This window comes from Meriones unguiculatus, chromosome 9 (genome assembly GCF_030254825.1).
Source record: "Meriones unguiculatus strain TT.TT164.6M chromosome 9, Bangor_MerUng_6.1, whole genome shotgun sequence".
Taxonomy (NCBI): domain Eukaryota; kingdom Metazoa; phylum Chordata; class Mammalia; order Rodentia; family Muridae; genus Meriones; species Meriones unguiculatus.
The window spans coordinates 66,885,379-66,903,228 of NC_083357.1; the positions used below are offsets into that span (position 1 = coordinate 66,885,379).

At 44.5% G+C, this 17,850-nt stretch overlaps 1 protein-coding gene across 1 annotated transcript in view; it reads left to right on the forward strand.

The window, feature by feature from the left end:
* Positions 1–760: 760 nt before the first annotated feature.
* Bin3 (bridging integrator 3) overlaps positions 761–17,850 on the forward strand; it is a 38,082-nt gene continuing 20,992 nt past the window's right edge. Inside the window, exon 1 of the mRNA XM_021642424.2 lies at positions 761–881. Coding sequence (XP_021498099.1) covers positions 874–881 — 8 coding nt within the window. The 5' untranslated portion in view covers positions 761–873. The remainder of the gene's footprint in view (positions 882–17,850) is intronic.

Consider the following 17,850-nt stretch of genomic DNA (forward strand, 5'->3'; position numbering starts at 1 on the left):
CCTTTTCAAGGCTGTATTCCCCTCACACACACACCCCCACTCCCAATCCCCCACCCCAGGTTACCACAGAATCTGGGCAGATTTTTGTTAAATGAAGGAATAGAACTTGGAATCTTTCCTGACATTGTTGCGGACTTCTCCATACACCCTCCTCTTTTGCTGTTTTGTTTGGTGGGTTTTGGTGTGTTGTCTTGTTTTGAGACAAGGACTGATTACCAGGCCCAGAGGGGCTTCGCATTTGCTATGTAGCCTGGACTAGCCTCGAAATAATCCCTCCCTGCCTCAACCTCCCGGGTGCTGGGATTACAGGTACACATCATCACATGGGGGGCTCTCTGCTTCTTCCCTCACTGAATAGCTTCACAGAATATTCCAGCCTGAAAAGTATCAACTCTGCTTCCATTTGATCCCCGAGCCATCTTGAAAGGTGGAAAAAAATAAAACAAACAAACAAAACCCCTGTTTGTTAAACAGATGATGCATGTGAGACACGCAATATTTTTTAGGTAAGAAAAAGTATAGCGCAAACGCAAGCTTCCGTTCTACTGCGTCTCCTCCAGCTCCTTCCCCTCGACAGTCGCTGCTTGTGTCTCTGTTTTTAGAAAAACTGTGCAAATCAGAGAAACTGCAGTGACTAGGCCATGATGAGCTCTACACAGCCAGCCTCACGGCCGACCCGGGCGAAACCGTATACTGCAAAGTAAACTCCGCCTCAAACAGCAAGAGAAGGAAGGGTTAACTCCTTGGCCCGCCTTTTCCGGGCAGAGGGGGGCGGGTCCTACATCACTTCCTGGAGACTGACAGAATCCGGAAGTGATCCTCGAGAACCGACTTTCTGCAGAGGACCCCGGCAGCCAACGTGGGTTTGGAACCATGAGCTGGTGAGTGAGGCCGGGCGGCGTCGGCGTTGGAGCCACAGCGGCCCGACAGCCCCGCTCCTTCCTGAGCGGTTCCGGGAGCCTCCTCGGTGCCCTCCCGGAGGCTCCATCTCTCGGCCGGACTCCCGGAAAAACGGGCTGGAGGATCCCTTAGCCTGGGACCCTGCGTCTGTTCCTGTTGCCTGCCCTCTCTCCCATCGCGTTTCCTTTCAGCTCCTTGGTGTAAGGAGTCGCCCGTCCCTCGTCTCTCAAGTATCTATCGAGGTGGAGTCGGTGTCTTCCTTTGCTCCCGTGGGCATCTCTACACCCCGCCTGCCCGCTCCGGAGCTCTTGTCTCTCACTGAGGCAGTCTAGGCATAGTTCTCTGATCAGAAAACGGGCTGCTTCCAGGCAACTGGAATAGCACCACCTAACAGTCTTCAAACGACAAAATTCTTTTTAAAAATTTAAAAGTTGATTCTCACATGGAAAGGACCAGAATTACCACACACACCCTTTCAGTGTGTGATTGGACTGTTTGAATCTTACCAGGGCTATGACCCACTTGCCTACCCTCTAAAATATACACAGTTAAGCTTAAACTTTATGGGGATCATCAAAACAAGGGGCTGTAGAGCTGGAGTATCACAGCTGTAGGTGATGAGGCGCTCAGGATGATACCTCCTGTCTGTGATTAGCTTATTGCGGACCGCCCTCTTTTCCCAAGAGCCAGGCCTTATTTATTTGTTGCTCTGCATCTTTTTATGAGCACAGGAAAAAAAAAAAACACATAGATTTTTCTACCTTCTTAGGGCTTCTTTAAAGGCTGCCCATGTCAAGAACTTTACCGTTAGGCCCAAGAACCTGTGTATCCACAATCCCCGGTCTCACAAACTCCAACTGTTTACAGTACACTTATACGAATAAATTGGCCTCCAGAGAAAAAGTACAAGATGAATCAGCCCGCTTTAGACTCCGAGGCCCATTAATGTAGGGGCCATACTTGCCCAGAGCCCAGCCCGTTACCCAAAATAAGTGCATGGTAATCAGCTATGAATGAATGAAATTAGCTAGACACCCTCTGAGAAGGCTTTCATGGTTGACCACCAGTGGAGACCAAGCTTTGACCACAAGCAGCTAATGTCAGTCAATGTCAAGGATAGCTCTCTAATGTACAGTGTGCAAACCATTTCTGCCCCTTCCTCCACCTGCTTCTCAGGCTGAGAATAATTGGTGGACAAATGTCAGACAGCTGGAAAAGCAGGGAGGAGAGGCCCCCTGCAATTCCCTAATAAGCCCCAGCAGGAGCTACTCATTTATCCTCAACCTCTTCCTCCAAGAGACCAACAGAAGGCTGGGACCCCCAAAAGCTAACTTTCCCATCTTGTTATAGCTTAGCTAGTGACAAATCAAGCAGTACTTCTTCAATTCCCTTTCCTAACGGCATTGTTTTTTTTTTAAGCATCAGTCTGTGTCCCCGAGCCTCTTGATGGTAGAAGTCACCTTGTTTTTGTGCACCTTGAATCTTTGAATCTCTTAATAGAAAGCAGAAAGTACATTGCTTTCTGTTTAGACTGGCATTTATAATTTTAAAAATGGAATGTTTTTACTTCTTTTCACTAATTGGGAAGAGAGTAGAGCAGAGACCACTAGAGGTATCCATTCTCTGGATGCTGAAGCAAGTTGTTTTCAGCTGTCTTTCAAAAAGTTTCTTTTTTTCCTGAAAAAATAGCAGCCTATTTCCCGAAACCCATCAGATTGGAGAGATTGGAATTGGCATCAACTAACAGGAGCTGAGTTTTTCATGAACTAATTTGCCAATACAAGCACATCTTAGTACCTCCTCGGATTGAGGGTCATGACCAAAAGGGTGGCTTTGTCCCTGGAGGATGAGATTCTTTTCTCTTCCTGCTTCAAGGGCTTCTACGTCATCTCTTGCGTGGACCCTGACCCTCTCTCCCAGAGAGGGGACCAACACCAGTGCCCGGGCACACAATCGCACTCAGTTCCTAGCTCAATGGCTGGCAAGGGAATGAGGGTTGGGTTCTTCTGATTCACTCCCAGCGTGGTTTTCCTGCTCCCAGAATGAATCCATCCATTCATCTGAGACTGGAATTTTCACTAGGGGAAGAGACCAGAGTGACGTAGAGCCATCTTGGGAGGCTGATGCCCAAGGTCAAGTTCACCAAGTACGTGGACTATGCCAAGCATAGTTAAATAAGGCCTAAGGCTACCATGGTCCATGGTGCCCAAAGGGTGTCTATTGTCCTGGACTAGGCTGTACTTTCAAAATGTCACAGTGAGAAATGTCCAATATTGATGCCCTTTGCACACTGTGGACTTTGCATGGAGAGTAAGAGGCCTTTGTTTTCTGCTTTCACTGTGCAGGCAGCCTGCACAGCCCCTGTTTATTTAGTGAGTACCTGCCCTACCACCCACCAACCCACCCATTAGCTTTCCAGCAAGGCAACGCAGCGATCTGTCCTATTAGGGGAAAAGCATTGGATATTTGGCTCTCAGAGCATGATATCTACTTCTAAGTCCCAAATCAAATGCCCACACCCACTTCTTCCTCACCCTTACTGCACCTGCTTCTGAATAAATGTGTGTTCAGTATGGTAGATAGAGAAATCTGGGTACAACTCAGAGTAATCACTGGGCATGGTGGCACACGCCTTTAATCCTAAGCACTTGGGAAACAGAGGCAGGTGGATCTCCTTGAGTTCAAAGTCAATCTGGTCTACACAGCAAGTTCAAGGCCAATCAGGGATACACAGTGAGATCCTCTATCAAAAACAAACAATTCTGTCACTATTCCGTATCCAAGAGTTGTACCTTCCCTGGATCCATGTACCTTGACTGAGGCTTAATCTGAGGTCTAATTGGTGAGAGGGGAAGTGTGCTAAAAGTGTGTAGTCATTTGAGAAGGAAGGGAATTAAAGACAATAGTGGGAAAGTTGGGCTATGAAATCAAGTACTTCATTTATGTGTAGGTTCTGTTGCTCACAGCGTGGCTGGCCAGCCTTTCCAGGTTTTCTCCCTCTGTAACATGGAATAGAGATACTTAGCCACAGGAGTCTGCTGGAAAGCAGGACGACTGTGGATCCCTTTCTGACATTTAGGCTCCCTCTACTCGCTCACCTTCCTCTTACTGATATTGGTCAGACTTAGTCTGCACTGCATTTGGAAGGTGAACAACTGTTCCACAGGCAGAGTGTCTGGTACGTTACGTGTCAGTAAATGCCTTTTCCTCTTAAGGCCTTTTGAAGTTGGAATGGTATTATGGATCTGGATAGCGTGAAACACAGATGACACTCAATCAATATTTGTTGATTAAATGCTGTTAAAGTATGACAATATACAAAATGTTGAGGGGCAGTTGGAAGGCTGTCAGAGTCAACACTTGCCTGGAAAGTACTGGCGATTACGTCAGGATGATGTCAAGGATGATTCCAAGCCAGATATTAATTGAACTTTGACCTAGCAAGTGCCTACTGTTTCTATGGGGAACAGAGAAAAAAGGTCTAGGTAAAAAGAAGAGTGTGGGACAGTCAGTAGGGAGGCTAGTCCAATAAATGATGGTTGGACAGAGGCTTTGCTGGTGGAAATTGGACTCATTTCCACCAGCAAACACTAGTTTGGAGTCATTTTTTTGTACTGCTGTCAGTGTCCTGCTGAGGAATGGAAATTGAGCCTGGCCTTTGGAAATGTGAAGGCTTTTAAGCAGGGAGGTAGTATAGCAAAAGCAGTGATTTAAATTATTGTTGCTGTTGCCTGCAAAACTCAGAAAGGAGAAAGAATGAAGTCATGAAAGCCTTCTTGGATATCTTCCAAACAGTTTTTAATGCAGTTTATAGTTAGAAATACGTGTGTGTGTGTGTGTATTGACCAACAAGAAGTCAATCTTGTTCTTCCTCAGGTACCCCCAACTTTGATTTTTGAGTTAGGGTCTCTCACTGGCCTGGCAGTCACCAACAAAGATAGGCTGACTGGCCAGCAAGCCTCGGGGATCTGCCGCCACCTGTCGCCATTTCACCTGTGCCGGGATTCTGAGCACGCTCCACCTTACCCAATGTTTTACACACACACACATATTCCAATATCTATTATTTCTCTTCCATGTTTTAAAGAATGAATCATCTCTATTGATTTATGGCTACTTTTGATATATATATATTATATATCACATATATTGCCTGAAAAATGTATGTATTGCTTGAAATCTGGCAAGGCTGAGCATCTCTTTATAGGCTTCCTTTTCTGGAAAGTGACAGTGATGAGGGAGTAATCTTTACAGCCACCCCTCTGTATTTTTCATTTCTTTCCCTTCCCTTCTTTCCCTCACCTTGTTTTTTGAGACAGGGCTCTAGCACATGTGTATATAATATATAATATAATATCTTTCTAATATATGTGTATATAATGTGTCACGGTTTAAACTGATCATGTGTTCTGCGTTAGAGCCTAGCACCCCCCAAAAAGACATTCGATAGGTATTTTGCGTGGATCGCAGTTTGAAAGCTGACTGCAGGACTACGGTCACAAATATCCCGACTACTGAATAACTGGCCCTTGCCACTTCGACAGCGCGAATCTGGTGTTTATCTGGCTGCTGCCACTAGGTTGTAAACCCTTGACCAAAAATAAAAATAAACACTTTTAGAGAGAAGGCGGTGCTGGGAACGTACATCAGCGAGTGAGTGGTAGAGCACTTGCTTAGCATGCCGAAGGCTCTAGGTTCAGTCCCCAATACCAAAAGAGAGACAGTGACCGTGGAGGGAGAGGGAGAGGGGAGAAATAGACAGGGGCAGCTGTAAAGATCACTTTCCCATCACTGTCACTTTCCAGAAAAGGACACCTTCACAGAGATGCTCAGCCTTGCCAGATTTCAGACAAACAGATTAGACCAACAATGCCATCCCATAGTCATCAGAGGAGCAAAAAGTGTCTGAGGCTGTAGAGTAGTGGGACCTCACTGGGGTGTTGGGGACTGGTGGAGCAAATTGGACCCTGTGGTACCCTGGGACTATGGGAGCCACAGCAGCCCAGACCCCAGATGAACCATGTGCCAGAAGCCAGCTTTGTCACTGCAACTATGATATGTGTACATAGTGAAGTGATACGTTAAATGAGCGAGGTAGCCAGGCATAGTGGCACCCACCTGTAATCCCAGCACTTGGAATACCAAGGCAGGAACATCATGAGTTTGATGCCAGCCTGGGGAACAGATTGAGAGCCTGCCTCAAAAAATTAATTAACGAAGTGTAGGTCTGTATATGAACGTGGACACTCAGAATATACTGCTAAGTGTGAAAGGTGGCGTCTCAATGGCACTGTGCTGCTTACGTAAAGTTAAGACCGGGAAAACGATACTAGGTTTTGCTTATGGACATATATAGTAAAGATATGAGAAAGAGAATAAGAGACCCTGGTTCAGATAGGTGATTCTAGGATAAGAAAAAGGCCAGGCTCCTTGGGGAGCTTCAGTTGAGCACCCACCCTTTCTGTCTGTCAGGCATTAGAAGTTTCCTAGATAATCATCACCAACACCTTGCTTTTTCTGTCTTCTCTTTTCTTGGCTTTTAAACACATATCAACCTCCAAGCTGCTAGCACAAATCCTTGCACCGTTTAGGGAGAACTCCCCACTGGGTTGTGAGCCCAGGGATAACTTGGCCCTGTTTGTGGTACAGTCTGCTACAGGACAGCTGCTTGCCTCAAGAACAACACACAAGTTTTCTGCCCACACCTCCAGTGTTTTTATTTCTGTCACTTTGTGAAGCCCTCCCTCTAGGCCTTAGTTTGCTCCTCATCACAGTCCCACTGCCACCGCTGGCACGGCAAATCTCTCCAGACCACTTACTGCATGTTAGGAGCTGTTTGAAGCATTAAATTCAGTTATCGCCCTCCGCAGCCCTATAGCATAAGCGGATGCTTGCTCTATTCTACAGGTAAGGAAACTGAAAAAGCTGCCGTGACGTGTGTGAATGTCACAGCTGGTGGTGGGCACAGACAGGACTTCAACCCCAGCCTCCTCCAGTGCCACCCCTGTGAAGTAGAGCACTTCGTGTGATTTGTATTAGAAGCATCTCACACAGAATCGGGCCATAGTAGATTCTTAATAAACACTCACTTTAATTAGGTGGTCCCAACTTACATGACCTAACACCACGTCATTCACTCTGTCTCCTGTTCAGAGGGCAGCTTGGGGAACAGCAGGAAGGAGGGATCACAGCTGAGCCAGTGGATTGTCCTGGTCCCACTTACAGCCAAGTCATGGAGTCATGTTTGTTTATTTTTAATTATGCACACACCCTCTTCAAGTGAATGGCAGGTCAGGGGTTGTGTTCCAAGTTCTCTGCTTTGGGGTGCAGCTAATTCATGTCAAGCATAGCCAGGGCGGGAAGCAGTGGTCATAGGCACCGAGGCGGATGGTTTCAGCCCAGGCTGTTACCGTTTGAGAGTCTGTCCTGCCCGTTCTCAGGCTGACCTTCCTCTGGCCTTCAGCATAGCAGCTAGAAAAAAAGACAGATCCATTGAGCACCTGTTCTAGCAGTGCCCCATGACTAAGCCCTGCCTGGCCCTGACCCAGGCCCTTGTCCTCTACTTTTCTGATTGTTAAGGTAGTGGTGGCGTTGTGGGCCTCAGACAGGCAGGACTCCAAAGACAGTGGCTGAAGGATGGGGGCAGGGCCAGTGCTAGCCCACTGGAGATGCTACTGCCTCACGCCCACCTTCCTCTCTTGCCCAGACAGTGACTCAGGCCCAGACCACTCCCTGGGGAGCCAGGATTTCAGCCACTATCAACCACCGCCTACTCTTGCTCAGCCCTCCTTTCTTCTCACCCCCACCATAGCTCTGTGAGTCTCTTGCCCAGCAGGAGATATCAAAAGGTACAGAAAGGGGAGCCTGAATCACTGTAGGGGTTCTCTCTACCCTCAGGCTTACATTCCCACTTACTAGAAACCAATTTTGGAAAGGCAGGTGAAGCCGTGAGAGTGAACAAGAGGTTTGACTCCCCCCACCCCCCAGCTGTTGCACATGGTGAATGCAGGGGATTCTCCCAACAAGGCAGGGATCTAGTGATGTGCTGGGGTGACCCCGGGAATCCCTACCCAACCACCATCTGTGTCAGCCTCTTGTCTCTGCCCCTGCAGTAGAGGCGGGTGAGGAAACAAAAGATTGAGAAACCTAGCAAATGGGGAATGCAAAAGAGCCGTTTTGTAAATAGATGTTATACAAGAGCAGGAACTTTTTTGGAAGGTTTTACTGAGACAGACAGAATTAGCCAACTGGCATCATGCTGCTAATAGAGATATTTACTGTTTGAAAGAAGTATATTTGTAGCTTCGGAGAACATCCTGTTGACTTTTCTTTATTGTGAAAAAATAAATAGAATCCTTTTCCTCTGTACACACGGAATGTTTTTTTTTTTTTTCTTTCTTTTTTTCTGAGGTGAGGCCTGGGGACTGTTTTCTCCATTCTGTTCCTGAGACCAAAATATCCCTTCCCCTGGCCTCTGGTTGTTATGTTTATAGAGTGGCCAGCAGAACTGAGGAGTGACTCTCATTCCAGAGAAGGAACCATAAGCCTCTTGATTTCTTCCAGAACGTAGGGGCTTTCTGGGTAGCAAGCCCTACTCTCTCTCCGGGCTGCTGCTTGCCCCTCTGGAGAGAACATGAAAAAAGCTGGGGCTGGAGGAACAGGAAGCCCCATTTGGCCTCCTTACCCTGGAGCACTATGAGCCTCCTGTGACCCAGCAGCACCCCAGCTGTCACTTGTGCATGCTGCCACCGCCCAGAGCAGCTGTTTCTCCTAGCCTGACTGCCATGGGGCGGAGGAAGCAGGGAGCCTGGTGAAATGTAGCTGGGCTACAGCTTTCTTTTCTCCTGTCATCCTCCTCGCCACCTTCCACTGCCCATTGGGAGTATGCTCCATGTCAGGGCCAGGGAGCATCCCATCTGCCCCTTCTAGTTGTTTCCTGGGAACAATGGGTTATATCATCTCCCTTCGTAGCATCCTCAAAAGCTCTTTAGAACACCTTGCCTTAGGGACTGGAGAGATGGCTGAGTGGTTAAGAGCAGTTGCTGCTCTCACAGAGGAACCGAGTTCAAATCCAGCACTTAAATGGTGCCTAACCACCATCCATCCGTAGTTCCTCTTCTAGATATCTGATACCCTCTTCTGGTTTCTGCAGACACGTGGTACACATGCACACATGCAGGCACAACACTCATACACATAAAATAAAAATTATGTATTTTCTTGACTTATGCTCTGGTAACTTCTCCAGGCTTTGCTAATGAGGCCAAAGGCCAGCTCTGATCTGCCGCTGGCTGTTGGCATTCCTTGTCAAATTTGGTTTTGATCACACATCAGATTGGGAGCCCAAAGGCTATTGTTACCTTTTTTGTTCTTTATAAACTCTTGTCTAAGAGAGGTTGTTTATATCTTTTTCAGGAATCCTAAATCATAGAATAGTATTTTGCAGGACCTAAGTGTGGGACAGTGCATTCCTTTTGTTCATTCATTTAATCTTTCATTACTGTGGGATGAAATAAAAGGTCCATGAGGTCATGACATGGGTTTTCCTTATTTGTCCTAATTTCTCTAGAATCTAGCATAGCACCTGGCACAAAAGGTAGCCCTTTGTAATGAGGCGTTAAACATTCACTGAAAGGCTGGGTGCATTGCACTGTGCCTAAGACAGTACCTGCCAGGGCTACAAGGAAGGAGAGCATTTAGTCCCTGACCTTGAGAAGCTATGGATAGTGATTGGAACTCAAGTGGTAGACACAGTAGTCAATTAGCTTGTACCCTTTACCAAGCAGAACCCTTGAGTAATGACGGCATGGTTCAGAGTTAGGAATGTGTTTGCTCACCTTATCTATCACATTGGCATGACACAGGAGAGTAAGCTGCTCACACAGATGCATGCTGCCAAGACACTGGCTTGCCAAAAATGCAATTTTTGAGTCCTTTAGTAATCTAGGGGAAAAAAGCTACTTCCTTTCTGTTTGCAGGCTTTCTGGCTGAAGTCAGTGACTCCCTTCATATTTCTCAATGAAAGATTAAATTCAAAGGCATTTTAGTCTTACAAAAAAAAAAAAAAGACTGTTTCTAGTTAACACAGTAACAAGACAAGAAGCAAGTGTAGATTCAAGTGTTGGTAAAGAAAAAGAACAGTTCATCATTTTTTATATCTATTTGGAAAACCTAATTACTCTCCCTTCTACAGTTGAATTTCTTAGGCTATATAGGTTAAGTATGTAGGTTATGGTGTTATGGTGGGTGGTTGCAAGGTAAATGTATCCAACAACATAAAATGAAAAAGAATTCTATTTCATAGGATTAAAAAAAAAATTTAACCACCATGGAGCATACAATGTAGAGGCCCCATTCACGAAAGAAAAGGAGGAGCATGGTACAGTGGCACACGCCTTTGATCCCAGCACTCAGGAAGCAGAGTCAGGCGGATCTCTGTGAGTTCAAGGCCAGCCTGGTCTGCAAAGTGAGTCCAGAACAGCCAGGGTTATTACACAGAGAAATCCTGTCATAAACAACAAATAAAAACAATAAAAAAGGAAAGAAAGGGAGAGGGAAGTAAAAGAAACGAAGAATCAAGTCTCAAGACTAAGGAACACAGTAAAAAGACTTGAATGAGCAGAAGGAGATGTTGCCACCCTAATATCACCCTATGATATTAAATACATATTTATAGAGTTTTAGTGTAGAGGGAGGACACAGCCTATGATTCATCTTGAATAATAAAACAAAAATAGCCCTAAATATTACCTGGAAAAGTCATGCAATGAAAAGGAATTAATTTTTTCTGGATGTTAAAAAGGTTTTTGTAACCCTAAATAGTTAAGCCTATGTTATTTATCTGTGATGTGGAGCTGTAGGAATATTTAACACCAATACATGATTGTTTTCAAAGATATTTTTTAAGTCATGCATGATGGTGCATGTCCCTAATATCAGCACATAGGCTGAGGCAGGAGAATTGCTAAAGGCAGTATAACCTAATATAAGCTGCAGAGTAAGAATCTATCTGAAAAAAAAAAATCACATCAACACACACTGAAAAAAGATTGTATAGCACATGTTCATATGTGTGTGTCAGGACCAGAAATAACCCCAGCTGTTGTTCTCTAGGTGGTATGTACCTTGTGTTTTGAGGTACAATCTCAGCAGCCCAGAACTCCAAGTAGGCTGAGGTGGTCAACCAGCAAGCTCTAGGGATCTGCCTGTCTCCAGCTCTGGGATCATAAATTATAAGCATGTGCCAACACACCTAGCCTTATAAAAAAAAATAAAATAAATTTTAATTCCTATTAAAGCAACTGTCTAGCCACACACAAAATAAATTCTAAATGTATACAAGATTTAAGAGTAAAAAAATAAGCCACTAAAATTCATATAGAAAGAAAGGGGACACCGAATAATCAAAATAATCGTCAGAAGAGCAAAGGTGGAAGGCTCGAGTTTCCCAGGCTTAAAACCTACTCCAAAGCTGCAGGAAGTAAGATAGGACGAAGAAGCAGATAGACTAACGGGATGAACTCGAGGGTCCAGATTATACCTTTGCATTTGCAGCCAGTTGGTGTTTTCACACAGATGTCAAGACAACTCAAAAATCAGTCCTCCCAACAAACTGTGCTGAGATGGTGAGACAGCTGTTTGCAGAGGAGTGAGGTGCACCACACCATCTAAGAAAATTAACTCAAACTCCATCAAAGACCTCTATGAGAGCCCAAGTATAAAGCCCTTATAAGAAAACATAGGAATAAGTCCTTACAGTACCGAATTTGGCAAAAGATTCTTAAACATGACATGACATCAAACAAGCATGAACAGCAAAAGAAAAAGTACCTTTTTTTTTTCTTGAAATTACCTTTAAATTTTTAAATTAAAGAAGAAACTGAGGATCGTATCGTACTGCTAGACTGCTTGCCTGGTAAGCCTGGGTTCAATTCCCAGCACTACGAAAAAAAAAGGTGGGGGGGAATTGAATTTAACAATGAATCAAACAAATAATAAAGCTAAGGTGAGCAACTACATCAGTGGAAACCAAATAATACAACAAAGTATTTTCAGTTTGTATCCAAAACTAGTCGTTAGTAAGGAGACAAAATCCAGTTTAAATATTAATGATAATTTTTTTGAAAATCCATTTCATAAACAGGAACGATTCACATGAACACATTGCTAAACATTAGAAACTTCTGGCAGACTTACCATGAAAGACACAACAAAGATTACAGAATTCATGACATGTCTCCTACAAGGACATCAGTGACAAAATGATTACTGTCACTAACTCAGAGAGCATTGAGATTAATCATTGTACAAGAAATCTTGAACTGTGCCCTGAAATCTTACAGTTTATTTGTGAAAGAAATATGAGATTTCCCTAAATTTTGCAACAATCTTAAAATTTACATTTATGCACTACCAGTTTGCAGGAAAACATGATTTGTTCCTAAATTATAAGTAGAAAAAAAAATTCAACTCTACTAGAGAAAAACTGAATTCTCTTTTTCCTTTGAGAAAATGATACTGACTCTGTCACATAAGACAAAGACTATGCAGCCAAAAGAAGGAGTAGGAATAAAACTACAGAAGGTGTATCAAGCAGATGATTAATAAAACTGCAAGGTTACTCTTGATTTTTTTTTGTTTTATTTGTCTAGTTTTAAATTTTATTTTTTAAACCTTTTCTACACCTAAGTTTTCAGTTTCACACGTATATATATATATTTTTTTTCTTTAAAAAGGCATGCAAAATTCTATATGGAGTGGCCTACAAATCCCTAACCATCTCAGAGTCAACACGGTCAAGTGTAAGAGGATCACAGTGAAGTCAGGAGTGCCAAGACATGCCCCTCCCCACCAGCACACATACGTGCACACACCATGTTCCGCCCACCTGCTTATACTGAGTAGAAGTGTCCTTTATAAACCCCAGTGCAGGAAACTATCCCCTCCCAGGAGAAAAGACTACATGTCAAGATTCCCACAAAAATGTTAGTCAGATGGTTCTATGTGATGGAGCAAAGCTCTTATGAGCCTGAGTTTTCTTTGGTCTCCAAGTTAATATATGTGAGACGTCCAAGAAAGGCATGTCAGGCCAATACATAAAGACTAGAGAGAAGAGACTAGAAGAGGAGAAGGAACTTTAAGCTGTTGTTAGACTCCTAGAGAGATGAGCCAGCTGGGAAGTTAAAACAGCACCTCAAAGAACAGCCCAGAAAGTCAAGGTCTGAAATCAGGCTCCAGCCTCAGCATGGGGGGTCTGGGCAGACAGTTTTTCTGTTATTATTAACAATTGGATTTCTTTTGCAAAATGCACTGAATTAAAACCATATCCCTAGGATTAAAGTCATGAAATTTAAGAAAAATCCCATAGCAGAAATGCAAACAGCTCTTTTCTTCCATATTTTATAAATTTTACTGTACTGTATGTGATGAAAATAACATCATTCCAAAAAAAAAAAAAGTCATTCGTGTATTGGAACAGTTCTACTAAATTGCTGTTTGCAAAGGAAAACAACCAAACAGAAGGTACTCACGAAGGCAGGAAAGGAAGGGAAGGAGATTTAAGAACCCATGTTTCTCTTCACCTCCAGCGGCTGAAGCAGGGCTGGCTGCCAGTCAGCATGTGCCGATTGCCCTGTGTTAACGGGTTGCTTGAGGTAAAGGAGGAAACCTTCCAAAAATTGTTCAAGTTGTTTCATCTTCGTAGCTCTTTTGACGCACTTTTCTTTGTGCATTGCCGCCATGCTTAAGAGAATTCTTCTCATTTGAGCTTGAGCACTGGGTCATCCAAAGACAGTAATTTCATTTAGGTTCCCAGAGTCAGCTGTGTCTACTCTCAGCAAGGCCTGGCTCACCCACTCCATTTCTGAGGTTTCAGCTTGGTTAGGACCAAAACTCAGTTCTGCCACCCAGGCTTCTGTGTAGAATACCAGAGGGTTGCTGAGTTCCTGCCCTTCGAACCACCAGGACACAGGCGGGCCGCTGAGCAGCCTCTGCAAGGAAGGGTCCCACGTCGGTTTATCTGGCTTCATGTGAGCACCAGCGGTACGAGGCTCCACACTGGAACCCTCAGCCTGCAAGCACAAGAAGCTCAAATAACTCCTTACAAGTATTAGAAGATGAAATTCAGAAAATATTGAAAGCTGGGCATGGTGGCACATGCCTGTGATTCCGGCACTCAGGGAGGCACAGGCCACTGGATCACTGTGAGGACAAGGCCAGCCTGCTCTACAAAGTACAGGACAGCCAAGGCCACACAGAGAAACCATGTCTCAAAGAGAGAGAGAGAGAGAGAATGTTGAAAAACAGAGAAATCGGAGACCAAGAAAGGGATCAGCAAGACTGCAGCAAATTCTAGAACGTGGCAGGAAAGTCAATGCCAATCAAGTCTTAGAGATTGCCAACTGCCCAGTGAGAAGCTGATGAACACAGATCCGGGAGGTACACTGTTTTGAAACACTGTGACAGACCACACCGTCCTCTGGACTTGCACAAAGAAAATGAGAAGCGGACCACAAAAAAAGGGTGACTTCAGACGACATATACTGGGATGCTGGAAAATGAAAAAATAATGCCGTTGAAATACAAAAAGAAATTATTGCCAGGCCTGTGACACACCTGCAATCCCAGACCCAGAGGACGAGGCAAAAGGGTCCTACTTGGGAAAGTAAAGAAACCCTGGCTTAAAACAGTATAAGGTCCGGTGTGGTGGTGCACGCCTTTAATTCCCACACTCGGGAGGCAGAGGCAAGTGACTGTGAGTTTGAGGCCAGCCTGGTCTACAAAGCAGGTTCTAGGACAGCCAGAGCTGTTACACAGAAAAACCCTGTTTCAAACAACCAAGGGGAAAATGTGCACCGATGGCATGGCGCAGTGGGCAGGAGCTCCAACCGTCATACCTGACAGCCCGAGGTCAGTCCCTGAGACCACACAGGAGAAAGGGAGAACTGACTTTGGCAAGTTGTCCTCTGACCTCCACACGTGTATAGCATGTACATGTGCACACATACACAATAAATAAGTGTATAACGTGTTAAAAAAGAAAAGTCAGCTGTTTTATTGTCATATTACATGGAAATGATAATAAATGCTGGTGAGAATGTGGGGGAAGAGGAACATGTATTCACTGCTGGTGGGAGTGTAAACTTGTACCACCACCGTGGAAATTAATATGGAGGTTCCTCAAACCACTGAAAATCGGGAGGCAGAGGCAGACAGATCTCTTAGTTCGAGGCCAGCCTGGTCTACAGAGAGAGTTCCAGAACAGCCAGGACTACACAGAGAATCCCTGCCTCAAAAGACAAAACCCGAAAATAGAACTACCATATGAGCCAGCTGCCCACCTTGTGGGGCAGTGTACCAGAGCAGTACCTGCATGCCCGTGTTTAGAGCTGCACTAGTCACAGAAAAACAGGACATGCAGCCAACCTACCATTCTGTCAACATATAGATGGGCAATGAAATGGGACATATACACAAGGAAAAAATGTTTGCAGCCAGAAAGGAAAATGAAATCATGACATTTGGGGGAGGGGTGGTGGTTGCAACTGGAAGTCATTATGTTAAGCAAAATAAGCCAGACTCCAAAAGACGAATCCCATGTGTGTTTTCCCTCTCTCGGAAGCTAAATTTAAAAGGGTGTGTGTGTATCACAAAATTAGAAAAGGGATCATAAAAGGAAGAGATCTTAAGGGAAGTGAGAAATAGAGTGCTGGGATCCATGTAACAGAAAAGCTGAAGCAGAGACTAACTGGGGGAAGAAAGGGAACTGGCTAAGTCGGGGGAGGGGAACCTGACCATGAGCAAATGAGGCCAAAATGTTATGTCATAGACTTGAGGATGCCGTAATGAAACCCATTACTTTATCTGCTAACTTAGTAATTTGTAAATACTAAATTTAAAAATTGTGTTGACATATCAAAACATGTTACACATTTCTTTTAAAAGGTCATCTCAATGCGTGTGTACATACATACATATGTGTGCAGTGCATGTCCATACAGTAACTTAGGATCTCACTGCTTGCTTTTGCCTCTTCAGTGTGTATGCATTCTTCATCATTTGTATTTTTCCATGTCTTCTAACACTAATCAGCTGCTATTTTTGTAGTTAAGAAAAAATTGGAGTTGGGTTTTTTGGGTTTTTGTTGTTGGTGGTGGTGGTGGTGGTGGTGATTGATTCATTGGTTGGTGGTCAGTCAGTTGATGGGTTGCTTGTTTTCTTTTTCTTTTTTTCTTTTCTTTTTTTCCTTTTTGGCTTATTTAAATAATTACAGCAAGTACAAAGAAGAAAACAGAAGCCACCCAGGACTGACACTACAAGCACTGTTTACCTCAGCTGTTTCTCTTTCAGCCCATGTGAATACATATATATATATATGTGTGTGTGTGTGTGTGTGTGTGTATATAATATGTATGTGATATATATATATATATATATATAATTCATACCACCAAAATGTTAACCTTGGTCAGAGATAAAGGCTGGAAGGGGTCTTCCCCCACCACCACCACCATTTTCTTGAATTTTTTTTCAATGAAGCCATTCTTAGGAAGCTGGGAAGTAGGAAGGCTCCATCTGGGTAGTGTGGCTGTATGCTCCATTCCCTGTGTGACCCAGGTAGTCCTAACATCAGTTTTCCAGTTTGGGACAGGAAATAAGGAATATAGATTCAGAGAAACTATGAACCTAAACAGCTATGTGACTGAAGTAGGAAAGAGACTCCATGAGCCCAGAGTGTCTTGTAGTTAAAGGAAGTACTCCATAACTCAGGCATGCTCACATACTGATGGGAATGTGTCAGAAGGTCACAGGAGCCAACTGTAAAGCTCTCAGTGGCCCGAAATAAAGCAGTATAGGATTATGACCCTGGGTATAAAATATCCATGCCTTCATACTGGTAATGAATGATGCACGAGATAAGTGAAGTAAACAGTGGCTCCCTGGTGAAAAGGAGCAGGGGGAGGGGAGGGGCCACAGTGGGGGAACCTTTGAAGCACTTCCTCGGCCTGTAGCTCAGTGAGGGCAGCAGGAATGTACCGTGTCTGCAGTGTATCTGTGAGGAGACGTGACAAGAATGGCGCTCTCTATTTTTTGTAAAGACATATTTATGTCATGGGTCTGTGTGAATGTATGCCACGTGTGTGTGGGTGCCTGCCAAGGCCAGGGGAAGGCATCAGATGCCCTGTAGTTAGAGCTGTAGGGGGCTGTGAGAACCTCCATGCCTGTGGTAGGAAGTGAACCCCCGAGTTCTCCAAAAGAGCAACCAGTACTCTTAACCCGCTGAGCCATCTCTCCACCCTCCAAATCCCAAGGGGTGTGGGGAAGCATTCTAGCTACAAAATGTAGGACCAGTGCCCCTTAAAACTGTCAGTGTCATCAAAGCCAAGGGAAGTCTGACACTGTCACACCAAGGGGCATTTCAGGACCAAATGTAGTGTGGCAGGCCTTCGTGGGTTCCTGGAGAAACTAAGGCGATCGGAATCAAACACAAACTTTAGTATGCCATTCCAGGTTCATTAATCATAACTAATGTACCATACTAATGTAAAATATTCATAAGGGGAGTGGGGCAGGGAGGCATAGTAATTAGGATTCTTCACAATTTTTCTGAAGATCTAGAACGAAATGTTTATTTTACTTAAAAGGTGTTGCGGCAGGTAGACGTGGCTTTGGAGGGAGCAAACTGAAAAGTGGTGCAGATAGTCTGATAAAATCCTGTCTGATCATCAGTCACTGCAGTGGAGACCTGGCTGCCTGAGTGTAACCAGTTTCCCTTTCTGCTGAAACACCTGGTTCCACGCAGGCTTGCCTTCATTTCCAAGCTCTTAGCCATTAGCCCCTCCTGATCCCAGAGCCTTTGAGACTGTAGGCATCAAGTACCTAGAACAGTTCATGAGAAGAACACTGAACTGTGAGTGGCAGAGGGAAGCCAGGGGCCCTGGTGAAGCAACA